This window comes from Saprolegnia parasitica (genome assembly GCF_000151545.1).
Source record: "Saprolegnia parasitica CBS 223.65 unplaced genomic scaffold supercont2.50, whole genome shotgun sequence".
NCBI classification, from domain to species: Eukaryota; Oomycota; class Saprolegniomycetes; order Saprolegniales; family Saprolegniaceae; genus Saprolegnia; species Saprolegnia parasitica.
The window spans coordinates 36,543-52,735 of NW_012156444.1; the positions used below are offsets into that span (position 1 = coordinate 36,543).

The 16,193-nt window shown below is 60.6% G+C and overlaps 7 protein-coding genes across 7 annotated transcripts; 4 read left to right on the forward strand and 3 right to left on the reverse strand.

Moving 5' to 3' along the window:
• Positions 1-112: 112 nt before the first annotated feature.
• On the forward strand, positions 113-1,874 carry SPRG_09625 (CMGC/DYRK/DYRK2 protein kinase; the record flags this gene model as incomplete). The annotated part of the gene is made up of 2 exons (XM_012349051.1): positions 113-775; positions 821-1,874. The coding sequence occupies exons 1-2, from the start codon at positions 162-164 to the stop codon at positions 1,872-1,874; spliced, it is 1,668 nt and encodes a 555-aa protein (XP_012204441.1). The 5' UTR covers positions 113-161.
• A 9-nt stretch (positions 1,875-1,883) lies between these two features.
• SPRG_09626 (hypothetical protein) lies at positions 1,884-2,997 on the reverse strand. Its single transcript, XM_012349052.1, has 4 exons — positions 2,463-2,997; positions 2,239-2,411; positions 2,072-2,193; positions 1,884-2,010 (listed from the first exon to the last, which is right to left on the reverse strand). Exons 1-4 carry the CDS (start codon positions 2,980-2,982, stop codon positions 1,902-1,904), a joined length of 924 nt encoding a protein of 307 aa, XP_012204442.1. The 5' UTR covers positions 2,983-2,997; the 3' UTR covers positions 1,884-1,901.
• A 408-nt stretch (positions 2,998-3,405) lies between these two features.
• SPRG_09627 (hypothetical protein) lies at positions 3,406-3,746 on the forward strand (the record flags this gene model as incomplete). Its single annotated transcript, XM_012349053.1, has 2 exons — positions 3,406-3,422; positions 3,494-3,746. The coding sequence occupies 2 exons, from the start codon at positions 3,406-3,408 to the stop codon at positions 3,744-3,746; spliced, it is 270 nt and encodes an 89-aa protein (XP_012204443.1).
• A 27-nt stretch (positions 3,747-3,773) lies between these two features.
• SPRG_09628 (hypothetical protein) lies at positions 3,774-4,651 on the reverse strand (the record flags this gene model as incomplete). The annotated part of the gene is made up of 4 exons (XM_012349054.1): positions 3,774-3,842; positions 3,937-4,034; positions 4,087-4,216; positions 4,268-4,651. 4 exons carry the CDS (start codon positions 4,649-4,651, stop codon positions 3,774-3,776), a joined length of 681 nt encoding a protein of 226 aa, XP_012204444.1.
• A 145-nt stretch (positions 4,652-4,796) lies between these two features.
• On the forward strand, positions 4,797-6,410 carry SPRG_09629 (hypothetical protein). Its single transcript, XM_012349055.1, has 3 exons — positions 4,797-4,865; positions 4,920-5,086; positions 5,137-6,410. The coding sequence occupies exons 1-3, from the start codon at positions 4,838-4,840 to the stop codon at positions 6,358-6,360; spliced, it is 1,419 nt and encodes a 472-aa protein (XP_012204445.1). The 5' UTR covers positions 4,797-4,837; the 3' UTR covers positions 6,361-6,410.
• On the reverse strand, positions 6,390-8,516 carry SPRG_09630 (hypothetical protein). The gene is made up of 3 exons (XM_012349056.1): positions 8,243-8,516; positions 7,077-8,216; positions 6,390-7,009 (listed from the first exon to the last, which is right to left on the reverse strand). The coding sequence occupies exons 1-3, from the start codon at positions 8,509-8,511 to the stop codon at positions 6,430-6,432; spliced, it is 1,989 nt and encodes a 662-aa protein (XP_012204446.1). The 5' UTR covers positions 8,512-8,516; the 3' UTR covers positions 6,390-6,429.
• A 4,169-nt stretch (positions 8,517-12,685) lies between these two features.
• Positions 12,686-15,194, forward strand: SPRG_09631 (hypothetical protein; the record flags this gene model as incomplete). Its single annotated transcript, XM_012349057.1, has 6 exons — positions 12,686-13,306; positions 13,352-13,579; positions 13,641-13,943; positions 13,989-14,149; positions 14,196-14,728; positions 14,782-15,194. 6 exons carry the CDS (start codon positions 12,686-12,688, stop codon positions 15,192-15,194), a joined length of 2,259 nt encoding a protein of 752 aa, XP_012204447.1.
• Positions 15,195-16,193: the final 999 nt, after the last annotated feature.

Here is a 16,193-nt window from a genome sequence, read left to right on the forward strand (position 1 = left end):
TCCCACGCCGACGCCAGTCCCAGCTGGTTCAGAATGTACCTATGCGACGTCCTGTCTTTGAAGCCGGAAAGGGCGTCCATGGATCCCGCTTTTTACATGGCGGCTATAAATAGGGCCGATGGTTTCACCAGCTTTCTCGCCAGAGGTGGCTTGGCATCATCATGCGCGCGTTCGGCCGGCCCATCGAGCTGCCGTCGCTGCGCGACCGCTTCCACATTGGGCGAGCGGCGCAGGTTGTCGAGAAGGAGCCCGCGAGGTCGACGTCGATCCCGTCCTTGAGCACGCGCGAGCGCAAGGAGCCGAGCGATCCGTTGCCAAGTAACCCGCGTCTCCAGCCGACGCGCCCGCCCGACGCCAACAGCAAGCCCCGCGAGAGTGTCAAGCCCAAGGCGCCCGAATCCATCAAGCCCGATAGTAGTAGTAGTAGTCGTCATACCAAGGCCAACGTCGATGGCAAGGCCGCCAAGGACGACGCGCCAAGCAAGGTGGCCGAGACGTCCGTGGCCACGGCCGTGCCCCGACCGCCGACCGAGCCGCGCCCACCGCCCAAGCAGCAGCCACTCAAGGACCCACCCCGCGGCTTTGACCACAATCGCGGCCACAACAGAGGGCTCGAGTCGACGCCGACGATCGTGCAATCGCCACAAGCGGTGCTCGAGACGGCGTCGCACGAGCTCCTCGACTTTGAGAAAACCGAGATTTTGGCGTTCGACAAGGTACACTACTACGGGACGCTGGCCTCCAAGACACGCGCCAACGCGGTCGGCAACGACGGGTACTTCCTCCTCCTCGTCTGCGTCGAAGCTCATGCATTCCTTAGCTTTGACGACGAGAATGGCGACTACGTTGCGAACGTCCACGACCACCTCTCGTATCGGTACGAGATTGTGGGGCACCTTGGGCGTGGGTCGTTTGGCCAAGTGCTCAAGTGCCACGACCGCGCGTCTCGGGCGATGGTGGCGGTCAAGATTGTGCGCAACAAGCAAAAGTTCCAGGAGCAGTCGATCGTTGAAGCGCAGCTCCTCTCGCACATGAAGCAAGCTGATAGCGATGGGAAAAGCAACATCATTCGGCTCCACGAGTCGTTCACGTTCCGGAACCACCTCTGCATGAGCTTTGAGCTCTTGAGTCTGAACCTGTACGAGCATCTGCGGCTCGAACAGTTCCGCGGCCTCCCCGTGCTCTTGATCAAGAAAATGGCTGTTGAAATGCTGCACGCGCTCAGTTTCCTCAAGACGCAGCACATTGTGCACTGCGACCTCAAGCCCGAAAACATCCTCCTCAAAAAACCCAAGTCGCATCTTGTGGCGCTTATTGACTTTGGCTCATCCTGCTTTGAGCACGCGACCTTCTTTACGTACATCCAATCGCGTTTTTACCGCGCCCCCGAGGTCATCCTCGGCCTTCCGTACGGCCACCCGATCGACATGTGGAGCTTTGGCTGCATCATCGGCGAGCTCTTCACGGGGTACCCGATCTTCCCGGGCGAGAACGAGGCCGAGCAGCTCGCTTGCATCATGGAAGTGCTCGATGTGCCACCGTCCGCCATGGTCGCGACGTGCAAGCGGCGGAAAAATTTCTTTGACGACGCCGGCGACCCGCTCCAACTCGTCAATTCGCGCGGCCGGAAACGCCGACCGAAATCCCGCGAGCTCCGCGCGCTCCTCAAGAACCCCGATGGCAAGATGGTCGACTTTGTAGCCCGTTGCTTGGCATGGGACCCGGCGGTGCGCCTGACACCGTCCGAGGCGCTCGCCCACGAGTGGCTTCTTGACGTCAAGCCCAAGCCAGCGTCGCGCACGTCGATGTCCAAGCCCAAGCAAAAGGAAGGACCGGAGAGTGCGAAAGAGCTGGCTCCGGTTCTACCTATTTAAGAATGAAGTACGCGTCGTGTTGATGGCTTAGACGTGCCAGAGATGCACGCTCTTGTCGTAGCTGCTCGAAACGACGGTGGTGGCATCCCACCACGCAACTCCGTGCACGTAGTCACCGTGCTCTTCGTACACGAGCCTAGCATCATGTGCATTGACGACGGGCCATCCAAGAAGAAGAAGATGCTGCATTGACGTACCGCTGGGTGGGCGACGCCGACGAGAGGTGGTCCCAGATCTGGACTGTCGTGTCGTCCGAAGCCGACGCCAGCGCATCGCCATGGTACGCGATGGCATGCACGCTGCTGCGGTGCACTTGGTTCTGCAAGTACAGATAAGAAGAGATGGATGCGAGGATTGGCGATACCAAGGTCGACAGCGTCGTTTCGAGGGACCGCGTATCGATGGTCCAGAGCGACCCGTCTTCGAGGCCCGCGGTCACGAGGTGGTCCTGCGTCGGGTGCCACGCCACGCACATGGCCGCGCACGGCGTCGTGACGGACGTGGCCGCGCCGAGCTGGCGCGTGTCCCACAACCGCACTATAGATATGGTAGCATGAGCCTCGGAAGGAGCGTGCAATCGACAGCTACCTGTGCGATCTTGGGACGCGGTCGCACACTGCGCCGTCGCCAACGGCGCCCACTGGACGCCCCAGACCTTGTCGGTGTGGTCCTTGAACTGCTCGCGCAGCGCCATCGTCGCAAGGTCCCAGACCTTGACGCTGTTGTCCCAGCTGGCCGATGCGAGCATCGACGCATGTATGTCCACGGACGTGATGAGGTCGTTGTGGCCATGCGCGACTTCCGGGTCGAGGCGGCGCCACACGGACGCCTCGGTGTCAAACATGCAGTAGTAGAGATCGCCATCGTCGCCAGCGCAGACGAGCACGTCGGGCTCAAACCAGGCGACGCTGGCGACGCTTGTCGGGAGACGCAGCGCATGGACGTGCTCGAAGGCGCTGCTGGCGTAGCGCAGGAGCCGCACGCTGCTGCTCCAGTCGTTGCCCTCAAGGAACGAGGTTACCGCGACGAGGTACTGGTCGCCGGCGATCTCGACGGGCAACACCGTATCGACCTGCTCTTCCAGCGAGCTCCACACGTGCACCTCCATCGTCGCTCCACTCAATCTGGGATTGCAATCTTGCAATCGGCAAATGCCGAAAACAACCACACCGCCATGTTCATAAGTCATGCTCCATCACATCCATGCACGGCAGCGACCTCGCCGTAGTGCACCCTGCTGTACGGATTAACGACGTCTTGGTGCTGTACGAACCTCATACGACAATATCGTTTACTGGTATTGCATATAAGAGCAAAGGGCCAAGACGTCGTTTAGTCTGGCAGCGCCAACAGCAAGCGCCTGAACGACCAGCAACAATTACCCAGAGCGCCTATGGGAAGGCTCGTCGCAGCCGAGACGGCAGCTGAGCACAGGCGCTCGAGGAGCTCAGGTGTGTATGTGTAGAGTCGGTCAGGCGCGTATACGTAGTGCCGTCTCGACGGGCGGCGAGGTCATGGGTCGAGCTTCAACATGGCATATGCCGAATTGTATCTGCCGGATAGCCAAGCAGTATCCGAACTCCTCAAGCGGTCCCCATGGCACAGCACGTCGACGGCAGCTGGCGCCAGCGCCGCGTGGTCGACGAGCCCTACTGCCTCCCGTACCCGGTCAGCAGCATCTGCGGCGTCAACGTTGGCATCGTCGTCGGCTTTGTCCTCTTCCTCATCGTGTTCATCCTCCTGCCCAAGTTGCGCATGTCGACGCAGCCACCGATGGTCCACGAGGTCGCGACGCGCCTCGTCCCGAGCATGCCCACCGAAGACAAGACGGTACAGCCCGAGAACGACGAAGGCGACAAGAAAGATAAGTAACACAGAGGCTCCGTTTTGATGCCGAATCTACATCTTCTGGCGTTTGGCCGGCGGCGGGTTGCCGTCGGCCGGTGTCGCCTCGGGCACGGCAGGCGGCTGAGGCGCCATCATCGCCGCCCCGCTGCCATGACCTCTGGTGCATGCTAGCATATTGCATAGAAAAGACCATGCAGGACGCGCGATCATGTACCTTCTTGACGAGGTTGAGGACAATCGCGTCGACACGCGAACTGTTTTGCTTGGTCTTTTCTTCCTTCTCTTGCTTGCGCTTGAGCTTCAGGGCCAGCTCTACAAGGCGGTGCCATGAGCATGCATGCAACGCTGCGCCAAGCCGTCGTACGCTCCGAGGGAATGAGCGGCTCCTTCTTCTCGTCCGTGCTAAAGTCCCACGCATAGCCTTCCGTGGGGCTAAAACGCACGCCGGCGCTGAGCGCTTGGAACGCCTTGTTGATCCGGTAGCTGCACTTCTTCTACGCTCGTGCTCATGAGCACGGTCATCGTGACGAGATATAAGGTCGTACCAAGCGCGAGGTGATCATCGTGAACGTATTCGGGGCTTGGTAGATCGTCTGGTCGAGGCAGTAGTAGATGGCCATGACCTGGACGCTGGTTTTGCTCGTGCGGAACTGCTTGCGGATGATGTAGAGCGTCTGCGGCAGCTGCTTGGAGAGGTTTGGCAGCAGCTCGTACTCGATGCCACGCATGTTGACGAGCTGGTCGAGGGGCAACCGCTGCATCTTGAGCCGCTCGTTGTTGCAGTTCTTGTCATAGAAGGGCGAGAGCGCAAAGTAGTAGAGCACCGTGTGGAAGTTGAGCTCGAACGTGCTCAGCCACACCGTGTCCTTGAAGCACGCGTTGTAGTCGTCGGCGTGGACGGCGCTCGACGGCGTCGCGGTGTCCTCCATCCTTCCGGCTGGCCGGCCCGTACTTAAGTGGCACCCGTACTTGACACGGCGTCCGAAGCGCACTTATAGGGATCGTACTTGAAAGACCCCGAGCGATCGAAGCGTACTTTGTCGGGTCACTCGACTTGGGTATGGCCAAGATATATCGAAACATCGGAGCGACCACACATCACGACGACGACGACGATGTCCGAGACGCCGACGCGACGCCATGGTACGAGCGCATGACGTGGCAAGAGGAGAATGCATAGAATCTCCATGTGTATAGCCGAGGGCCGGCGAGGTAGCCATGACCAGAACGAGACCCCGCGCAATAGCAAGAGCATCCGCGACCGGATCGGCGAGCGTGGCGCCGTGGCCGATGCTGCTTCGCCGCGGAAGCGCACGGCGCGCGAGCCCGAAGGACAAGGCGAAGAGAAGCGCCGACGTGTGATGGTACGTGGCTCTGTGTACGTTGAACCGTGGCGACGAGGGGCCTCTTGTAGCGCGGCGGCGACGGGACGGCGATGCCCACCGACCTCTTGAACGGGCGGCGTCGCTTGTTTGGGAACCTCATGGGGCACCTCGGCAAAGCCAAGAAGCAGCTTGCAAAGGACAGTGATTTGCTCCAGAAGCAAGATCGGTTGCTCTCGGCGGCGGACGCCAAGACAAAAGAGCAGAGCCAGCGCGTGCAAGGCCTCGCGTCGCAGCGCTCGGAGCAGCGAAGGATCGAGACGCAGATCTCGTCGCTCAAGCGCAATGCGAGCGACAGCGTCGCCAAGCTCGAGCGACAAGTCACGCTCAGCACAAAATACGAGCGCCATTACGCGCGGTTCCTCCAGACAGTCACGCCGATCCCGATCTACTACCTTCCTGCGCGCCACACCAAGGAGACGCAAGCCCTTGTCGACGCGTCCATGGAGGCCGTCGAAGAGAAGATCAAGCTCCGTCGACGAGAGTTTGAGGTCAAGAAACGCGAGATTGAAGCCGACACGAAGCGCAAGGTGGACGTGCTCACCGCCAAGCTCAAGGCAGTGCGCACCGAAGGAGCGTCGCCCGCAAAGAAGACACAAACGTCCTCGACTGACCTTCCAGCGTCCGAGACGGTCGGAGCCATGACCTCCAAGGACGAAAGCAGCCATGACGCGTCTCGGGCTGACGCCCCGACAGAAGACGCACACGACAAGCTCGACGACGAGGCGAGCGAGACCGTGGTAGATGCGCCTGCAACGCCTGAGCAAGACGACACCCGCGCCACGACCGAGCAGGATGACACTGCCATGACCGAGGAGAATGACACTGCCATGACCGAGGAGAATGACACTGCCATGACCGAGGAGAATGACACTACCATGACCGAGCAAGACGACACCAGTGCCATGATCGAGCAGGATGACACTGCAATGGCCGAGCAAGATAACGAGGCAGCCACGGAGAAAGGCAACGAGGCAGCCTCCGAGCACGACGACGACGCGACCAACGATGTTACGATGACACACGAAGAGGACAACGACGATGTCACAGTCGTCGACGCCCCAATGGAGGAGGCGACCGCAGAGAAGAGCGCGCTTGTCGTCTCGGCGCGGACCTCCAAGCACGCGATCGGGCCCGTTGCCAAGCTCAAGGTCGTCGAGCTGCGTGCATATCTCAAGGAGCGTGACCTGGACACGAAGGGTCTCAAGGCCGAGCTCGCTGACCGCCTCACCGATGCGTTGGCCCTCGAGTCGTAAGCAGTGTCGTAGGAATAATAAGGTAGATGATGCCATGACGGCGTGTTGCGTCTTAAAAAATACGAGTCCCTATACGCGGCGGCGGGACGAGAGGTAGGCCATGGCGCGGTCGAGCGGGAGGGCGCTGAGCACTTGGGACGGCGCCTTGGGATCACAGCGCGCGACGCCCGCCGACGACGCGACGACTGCGAGGCACTGGTTCTTGTGCCGGCCATGGGCGATGCGCTGGTCCGTGATAAGCCAGCGCTGGTTGACGTTGCTCAGGCGGCACGGCCACGTGTGCAGAAGGAAGGCCCCGGAGCTTTCGGCCATCGGCGACGCCGTGAGGCACTCGCCGTTCGAGGCGAGCACTTGCTGCGTCAGCGGGCTGTACGTGAACGTGGCGCCAGCGATGGGCGACGACGACGATACGGACGTCGCGCGGACGCGGTTGCTGGCAACGACGACGACGGACCGCGACGGTGTCACGATCAGCACGTCCGTGTTGAGCTCCGTGTTGAGCTCCGAGGGCGGCACGGTCGGTGCCGGTGTCGTCGTCGTCGCGGGCGGGCGGGTGCTGCCTGGTGCGTGGCTCGATGCCGACGGCAGTGGCAGGATCGTGGACGGCGGCAACGTGGAGCCGTTGCCGGCGGTCGTCGGTGACGGGACACTGGTCGTCGTGGCTGACCGGCGGCGCCGTCGTCGTCGTCGTCGTCGTCGCATTATTGGTGGAGGACGCGAGCGAGAGGAGACCGTGGCCGAAATGGTTGTTGGGAAAGGTCGTCGAGGCCGCGGCTCCACACGTGTCGGGCGTCGACGGCTTGAGCGTCGACGTGGTCGCGCTCGTCGTGAGCGCGTTGAGGATCTCGTCGTAGCCCCAGCTCGGGTGCTGGCTCAGAAGGAGGGCGACCGCGCCAGTGACGTGGGGCGCGGCCATGCTCGTGCCCGACATGACTGCGTACGACCCGTCGCCCTTGTTGGACGCTGACGTGATCGCCGACCCGGGCGCCGACAGCGTCGGCTTGATCGAACCCGCCTTGGTCGGCCCCCGGCTGCTCGTCGTGCTCAGCGCGCCCGTCGAGTCGATGTTGCCGACGCTAATGACGTTGTCGTAGTCGGCCGGGCTCTGCACCGAGGCGCAGCCGGAGGCACCCGTGTTGCCGTTGGAGAAGATCGGGATGATGCCGGCGCGGCGCCACGCTTCGACGGCTGCGCGGTACGAGCCGAGGTCGGTCGCGCCGGCGCCCCAGCTGTTGCTGACGACGTGCGGCGCTTTCGAGCAGTCGTCGTTCTCGCCGTTCACGTCCGTGGGGCAGAGCATAAACTGCATGCACGTGAGCAAATCGGCTTCCTTGCACTCGGACGCGGAGCACGCGCGGCAGGCCATCCACGTAACGCCCGGCGCGACGCCGACGCCGTGGCTCCCGGCGATCGTGCCCATCGTGTGCGTCCCGTGTCCGTTCTCATCGATCGGCGTCGGCGACTTGGTCACTGCGTCGTACCAGCCGTAGGCGCCTCGAAAGTTGGCCGAAAGCGCCTCGTGGGTCGACCGGACGCCGCTGTCGATGGAGCCGACGAGGACGCCTTGGCCCGTATGGCCGAGCGCCCACGCGGCCGGCGCGCCAATCGCGGTGATGCCCCACGAGTTGGCGCTGCTCGTCGTCGTCTGCATCGCCACCGCGTGCGTCCCGATCGTCATCGTGTAGCCGTACCGAAGCCGATGCACGCGCGGAAGGTTGCTCAGCTGCTCGGCGATGCACAGCGTGAGCGAGAAGACCTTGAATTGGTTGGCCACCCAGAGGTCTTGGAGCTGGACGTCGTCGATGCCAGGGCAGACCTCGGGCGCGCTCTCGAGTCGCCGGCGGTGCGGCGCCTTGCTTTCGAGGATGTGGCGCGCGTTCACCTGCGCGTGTCGGCCACGGACCGAAGGAGGTCGCGGACGCGGACGTTGCTCGATGGCTTGTCCAAGTCGGTGTGCTCGGTCTTGTCGCTCCAGAACTTTTGGAGGCCCTCAAACTCGACGATCGCATCGACCGACGCCTTGGTATGCAGGTCGTTCCAGAGATCCAGGTCGATCTTGCGGTGGTTGCCGGTCGGCGGGTCGATGGCGACGACGGCGAGGATACCTAGCCAGACCAGCAGCAGCAGGAGGATGGGCTTGGAGGCCGCCATGAGGCTTGGCAAAAGGTGAAGTACACGCTATGCATGCTGCGGCAACCCGACAGCTGCTGCTGTCGGCAGAGTAGAAGCTGGCAAAGCGGCCCTATGCGTAACGCGTTGCCAACGTTCTGCGCCTCGAAATGTACTGAACCACGTTAATTTCCCTGATTGAAGGTATGTATGTTAACCCATTCCATCCTTTGAAAGATGTATTGATGATAGTCCTCTCCATGGGTTCCACGAGCAAAGCAGTCACAGCAAGGTAGACGCAAAGATGCAGCGACGCGTCAGGAGCTTCCTCCAGTACACGGTAGATGCAGCTAATAGCCCCAAGCGAAGAACTTGTTAGTAGTATTTGTGGGAGGGATGAATTCAAAGCCCACCACGAGGGGGACGATGGCTGCCTGCTATTATTATAGTAGCAACGTGTGGACACATACATGTGCGCGGGCCTATATTGATATTGGCAACGATGCGACTGCAACCAGCTTCTCGTTCCATCTGGTTTTGCAGCAAGCGCCGTCAGATCGTCCGCAAGGCCATACGAGCTTCCACGTTGCCCTTTCCGCGTTCGACATCCGGGGACCAAGCTCGAGCACGTCATGGTCGCGAGGCTTGCCGCTAAACCTGTCGCATGACTCGCAGGTAATACGAGCGAGCAGTCCAATTGTACTACGCTGGACGCAAAGGGTTTACGAACACTCACTTTTGTTGTCCTTCTGGACGATTTGTACCAGATATTGTCACATTTTCCACCAGCTTGAAGATTTTGCGCTTTGGGCGTCAAACGCATTGGTGTTGAGCGACATGAGAGCATGAACCTCCCGGAGGCTTTTTCGTTCACTTCAAAATGGCGGCAGAAATCGATCCAGAACCGACCTACTGCACCCTCGTGCTTTCATCAAGCAGCTGCGCACCGCCTCGTCGCTGGTGTTGCTATCAATCTACCGAAGGAGGACAATTTCAATCTACTTTTATATGCAAACTCACATCGTAGTATTCAAGAAGAAGAGTTAAGAGCTACTATGCTTAGTGCCCAAGGCGGTGCAGCTGAGCCTCCAGGTCCCGGATTTGTTTCATGAGCTCTTGGGTGCGTCGGAAGAGTGCGCTTGTCGAGAGTCCTTCGATGGTGGTTTGCAGCTCACGGACCGCCGTCGCGTTGGCTTCTTGGGTGGCTTCGGCTGTGACTGCCCGCGTCTCGAGCGCCTTCATGTCGCTCGTGGCTTGTGTCTGCTGTTTCTGCAGCGCCACTTCCAAGGCGGCTACGCGCAATGCGAGGCTCGTCGTCTCCTCCTGGAGCTTTGTCTTGGCCTCTGTGAGCGCCGACTTGTCCGACGAGAGCGCGTTGACATTGGCCGAGAGATTGCTGATGGTCGACATGAGCTTCACAATTTTGTTCTCGAGGCGCAGCTCGTTCGATGCGGCGCGGGCTGCTGCGGCGTCGGCTTGCGCTTTGAGCGCCTCGTTAGCCTTGCGTTCTGCCTCGAGCTCTGCGGCTGCGACCAGGTCTGGCGGTGCAGGTGGTTCACCGAGACCCACCTCAATGTCGCTGTCAAAGTCCGTGTCTTCCATCAGCGGCCCAGGAAAGATGGTCCACTGACTCACTTCGTCGACGTCGCCACAAGCAGGGCAGACCACACGGCGGCCACGCACAACGTCTTCGTACTTGGCTCGAAACTCGGCGCCCTTGGCTGCGAGGGTGGCACTGGCATCGGCCAGCGCCTTCTTGTGGTCGGCCGAGAGGCGGCGCGCGACGTTCGCTGACGTCTCATGCGCTGCCACAAGATCGGACTGCAGAGCAGAGACTTCGTCTTGAACAGCAGAAAGTGCCGCTTGTTGTTGCCCGTTGCTTTGGCGAAGCTGAGCATTTCGAGTGCGCTCTGCTCGCAGCTTTTGACTCTGCGCCTTCGTCGAGCGACGAGCAGTTGCCTTGGTGATGGTGAGTTGACACTGAAGCGCTTCAATGTTAGCGTTGTGCTGGCGCTCCTGGGACTCGATCGTCGCATAGGCTTTTGCGAGCTCGGCCTTGAGCTCTGACGCGCCGGCTAAAGCCGCTTGATGCGCTTCCTCAAGGCTGACCTTGAGCTTCTCGACGTCGTTGGCGTGCTGCGATCGAGCAGCCGCAAGCTCAGAGACACCGGCCGAAGCCGCTTCTTGTGCCTTCTCGAGACTTGCCTCGAGCGCCTTGACGTCGGTGTCGAACTTTGACTGTGCAGCAGCAAGCGCCGACACACAGGTCGGAGCCGAATGCTCCGACGCTTCGAGTGATGCCTCAAGATGCTGAACGGCGTCCTGCGAGGCTCGAAGTTGATCTCCGAGATTTTCGAGATCGCTGTCGTGCTGGGCACGGGCAAGGACAAGCTCCGAGGCGCTAGTCTCGGCCGTGTCCTGCGACGCGTCGAGACTCGCCTGGAGGTTGACGACCTGCGCTTGGAGAGTAGCAACTTCCGAACGCAGCTCTTCGAGGATCGCCTCGGAGATGGCCGTCGATGTCGCGCCAGCTGGCTTGACATCCATGGTGGCACTGGACGGAGCAGGTGCAACGCTCGCCACCGGTTCGCGACGCTGCGCGGCGGTGGTGGCGTTGCGGCTGCTCGCCGTCAGTGGGCGCCCTGCCGTCGTGGCGGGCATTTGCGTCGACCGAATCGTCGATCGCGCAGTCACCGGGACAGTTGTCGTCGCACGCTGGCGGACAATCGTCGGGGTCGTGCTGCGCCCGAACGCGGTGGCACGCGAACCTTGGTTCGTGGCCGCCGTCGGGCTTGGCTTACGCATGAGGGCGTCTTGGGCCGCCAACTTGGCATCGGCGAGCTTTGCAGCGCGCTTCTGGTGGTAGAGCGGGTCGTAGAGGGACATGCGAATTCGTTTTTTGAGGCATCGAGATCACTCGCGCCGCCGAGGGCTGTAAAGGCGTTCGAGCCATCGCTGTGCTGCGTGTACTTGGTGTTTGTATCGCACGCTGGAGAAGCGTGAGCTGCGACGCTGCGTCCTGTCAATAGTCCATGAGGCGGCGCGCTTTTGTACTCTCCGCGGCTGCATCGCTCTCGTCGTGCTGGCTGCCGCTCGTCGCTTCGCCGGTTCCAAACTCTGAACATATCCTCAAGACGTTGATTGCCCGCATAAAAAAGTATTTTCATACTAGAATAGATTGTAACGCGTTAATATCCCGCTACGTGGCAGCACCAGCTTCACTCCAAGTCCTGGTGGCGAGTTGCCTCGTGTGTTTGATAGCTTTCTGGCGTGGCATTGACAAAATGCAAGCGCGTCACACCAGAGGCAACAGGGATGACACGCCATCTCACACAATCTGAACCAGCTACAGCCGCCCACTCGATCGATTCACACCCCATCCATTTGAGCAAACGCTACTGAGTAGTACTCCAGTCTTTGTGTCAGCTCGCCCGCGCGATGGTCCACGAAGCCGCGACTGTGCCCAAGGCGTGAGAGTTAGCACTGGATCGTAGAGCGGGCGATAGCTCTGTGGGTTAGCGCTATGTCTTGATGTCGGCTAAAGGCTCTGGCAACGACCAATGAGCAAGTGCGCACCGGTGGTACTTACGTTTGCTCGTAACCTGCGCATGCGATGCGACCGCAACGGTGCTTTGTGTACCGCCATCGATGCGCTAAGGGCAGCCTCGTCCCAACGCTCCCAACGCTCCCAACGCGAGCCCTGCAAGGTTGGGCTTGCAGCGTCTTGGATATGGACTCAGCGTGCCTGAGACAGCTTCCTTAGATCGACGCGGATACGTCTCATCGACCCGACATACCGGCAAGAACTCTCGCAGCACCGCACGAACGGTCGTGACCAACTGGAGAGGTCCGTGCAAGCTTCCGTACTGCAGTCTGTAGGGTGTAGCTTGGGCTCGCATTATAAACGTAGAGGACTAGGGGCTGTAATTGCGTTGCGTTCGCAGGATGGGATTACGTGCGCGATCTTGACATGGCTCGCTGTGATTGGTTGACTAGACTTTTCAGACTCAATCACGTACAATTGTCGCTATATTGAGTTTCAGATATCCTACTGTGGCGCCGAGAACGCCTAAAGAATCGTACTTTACCGAGACGTCAGGTATGTGCGCTTTTTTTGAGTTTCGCATTGTCTTGCCTACTGTATCAGAGTCGCTCAATTGAGAAGGAAGGGGTTTCGCCGGATCGTCTTTCATTTTCATTTTCCCGACGCTGCAGCATGGAGGGCAAGGTCGGCGGCCTCGCGAGCCAAGCGCTCGCGTTCACCAACAGCATCTACGTGCACCCGGACGACTTCCGCGCGCTCGTCTCGCGCACGCCACGTGGCGTCACGAGCGTCGAGCAGCTCAAGGCGTCGGGGCTCAACGTCTGGGCCAACAACAAGTACGTCTTTGCGGCGCAGCCGCTCGCCGAGACGCCAATGGGCACGGTCGGCATGGGCCAGATGCACCGCCTGAGCGCCAACCTCGCGATGGGCCAGTCCGTTGCCCTCACGCCATGGGTTCCCGACGTAGCACGCGGCTTTGCGATCGCGACCGTCCACTTTGAAGTGCAGGCGCTGCTCATGCGCTCCAACATCGTCGCCGATTTCGACTGCGAAGCGGTCAAGAGAATCTTCGAGCAGCAGTACCTCAACCAAGCCTTCTCGCCCGGCCAGTGCATTGTGATTGACATTGGCGGCAAGCCCGTGAAAATGTGCGTCACCAAGGTCGACCTCCTCACACCGCCCGACGCGCCGCCCGCGCCGACGAGCCTCGCGCCGACCGTCGGCCTTTACGTCGCAGGCAGCGCGCTCGTGTTCTCCAAGGGCAAAGACGCGCCCTTCAAGCTCCTCAACCAGGTACGACGATTCCCTCGACCACCGCTCGACTCATGCGGACTCTAGAGCGCATCAGGTGGCGGCAACCGCATCTTCAAGCCCGACTTTGACTTCTCCAAGCTCGGTATCGGCGGTCTCGATAAGGAGTTCAACGACATCTTCCGGCGCGCGTTCGCGTCCCGCGTCTTCCCCGCGTCCGTCATTGAGAAGCTCGGGATCAAGCACGTGCGGGGCATGCTCCTCTTCGGCCCGCCGGGCTGCGGCAAGACGCTCATTGCGCGGCAGATTGGCAAGGTACCCACTCTCTTTCTCAAAAACGCTCTCTTTTTTCCAGGAAAACTCAATAGGATCGTAGGTGCTCAATGCCAAGGAGCCCAAAGTCGTCAACGGACCCGAGATCCTCGACAAGTTTGTCGGCGAATCCGAGCGCAAGATCCGCGATCTCTTTGCGGACGCGCGCAAGGAGCAGGACGAGGTCGGCGAAGAGAGCGAGCTGCACATTATCATTTTCGATGAAATCGACGCGATCTGCAAGGCGCGCGGGTCGTCCCGGGACGGCACGGGCGTCGGTGACAGCGTCGTGAACCAGCTCTTGACGCAAATTGACGGCGTCGACTCGCTCAACAACGTACTCGTCATTGGCATGACCAACCGCAAGGTCCGACATGTGCTTTCCATAAATCAATGTATCAATCTATCCTAGGACATGCTGGACGAAGCGCTCATGCGGCCGGGGCGTCTCGAGGTCCAAGTCGAGATCAACCTGCCGGACGAGCACGGGCGCGGCCAGATTCTGAGCATCCACACGAGCAAGGCGCGGGCGAATGGCATTTTGCACCCGGCGCTGCTCGCCGACCTCGACGCGTGCATGCTGCCGCCGGTCAAAGACGCGCCGCTCAACCTCGCGCAGCGCACAAAAGAATTTCTCGGGCGCGGAAATCGAAGGCCTCGTGCGCGCGGCGACGGCCCACGCACTCTCGCGTGGCACGGACGGCAAGACGTACCACGCGATCCAGAACTTTACGCCCGAGATCTCGCTCGCGGATTTTGAACTCGCCTTGAGCGAAGTCAAACCCAAGTTTGGCGCGCCCCAAGACACGCTCGAGATGTTTTTCCGCAACGGACTGCTCTCGTACGGCCCTGCGTTTGATGACGTGCAGGCGACGCTGCGCAAGGTGCTCAACCACGTCAAGACGAACGAGAAGACGTCGCTCATGAGCGTCCTCTTGCACGGCCAGCCGGGATCGGGCAAGACGGCGCTCGCGGCCGCGTCGGCGGTCGCGAGCGAGTACCCGCTCGTGCGGCTCGTGAAAGTGGCCGACTTGATTGGCCGCCAAGAGCTCGCGAAAAGCAGCTACCTCTACACGCTCTTTGAAGAGGCGTACCGGTCGCCACTGAGTCTCATTATCATTGACGACATGGAGCGCCTCATGGAATACGTCGGTATGTGCATTCCTACTATCCATCTATCCTCAACTATCCAACATGATGGGTAGCGAGCGGGCCGCGTTTCTCCAACTCGATGCTGCAGACGCTGCTGGTGATGATCAAGAACCCGGTGCCCGTGCCCGGCCGGAAGCTCGTCGTTGTCGGAATCACCTCGGCGTACGACGAGATGGCGAGCTTGGGCCTGGCGTCCGTCTTTGACGTGAGCGTCCTCGTGCCGCAGCTCGAAGCGCCGGACCAATTCGACGCGGTCCTCGCCGGCGCGGGTCTCCCCATGTCGGCCAGCACTCGGTCGCAGATCGCCTTGTACCTGAGCCAGACGACGCCGATGGGCGTCAAGAAGCTGCTCGCGATCACCGAAATGGCGCGCCAAGACATGCTGGACGACGGCGCCGAGACGGAAATCACGTACGACCGCTTCATCGACTGCGTGTACCAGCTCCGCCTCCATTCGCGCCAGTAACCCGCAAGATCGACGTCGATGATGACGACCGGCGCGTCGATGCACGGGACAATATACTGAACCCTAAAAAACTGTATAAGTGTCGGTGGGCAGGCGCAAAACGACGGGCGAGGGACATGACGATAAGGTGTCAACTTATGTCGGCAACCAACAGACTAGAATCACTACTAGAATGGACTAGAATGGTCATACGTACAGTGGGAATCGAAGTCGCGTTGGCTACTACTACGTGTAGTACAACGTGCGCTCGTGCGCCAAAAACTGGGCCGCGGTGTGCAGCTTGACGCCGGCGGCCGAAAAGCGACCTTTCATGTCTTCTTTCGCTGCAGAGGCGACGGCAGCCGTCGCGTCCGAGAGCACGGTATAGCCGTACATGGTCTTGGCGTCCAGCGCCGTGGAGCCGACGCAGTAGTCTTCCGCGAGCCCGACCACGACCACGTGTTGGATGCCGGCGTCCTTGAGAATCGCAGGCAGCTTGGTCTCGGTCGCATGGTCGTTCTCGAGCAGCGCCGAGTACGAGTCCAGATTCACATTGCTGCCTTTCTGAATCACAACGTCGGTCGGCTCGCGCACCAGATTCTTGTGCAAGTTGGCGCCGTCTTGGTTCTAAATTCACATGCTATCGTATCGCACGACTCGAAGAAAGGTAGAGTGGCCGAGCGGGTGCCAGTCTTGGGTCAAATCAAAGGTGCACGTAGTTGATGACGGGGATGATGGCCTCACCCCTAGAGGTTGCCGGTCGGCAGCGCAAAGTCACTTTAGACGTCGACGATGATGAGCGCCGTCTAGAGGACTGTTACAGGGTTGTTGGTACGAGTGGAATCGATGACCTTTTCGCACGACTGGGCCGATGCCAACGCAGCACCCAATGCCATACGACCCGAGCGAAGCGAAGAGATACCCATGGTGATCGAGTCGAATTGGAAAGTGCGCTGCTGCTTTCGTTTGTGGCAGGAAACGGCGAAGGATCAGCACAGCTTTGCCAGGCCACGATGCATG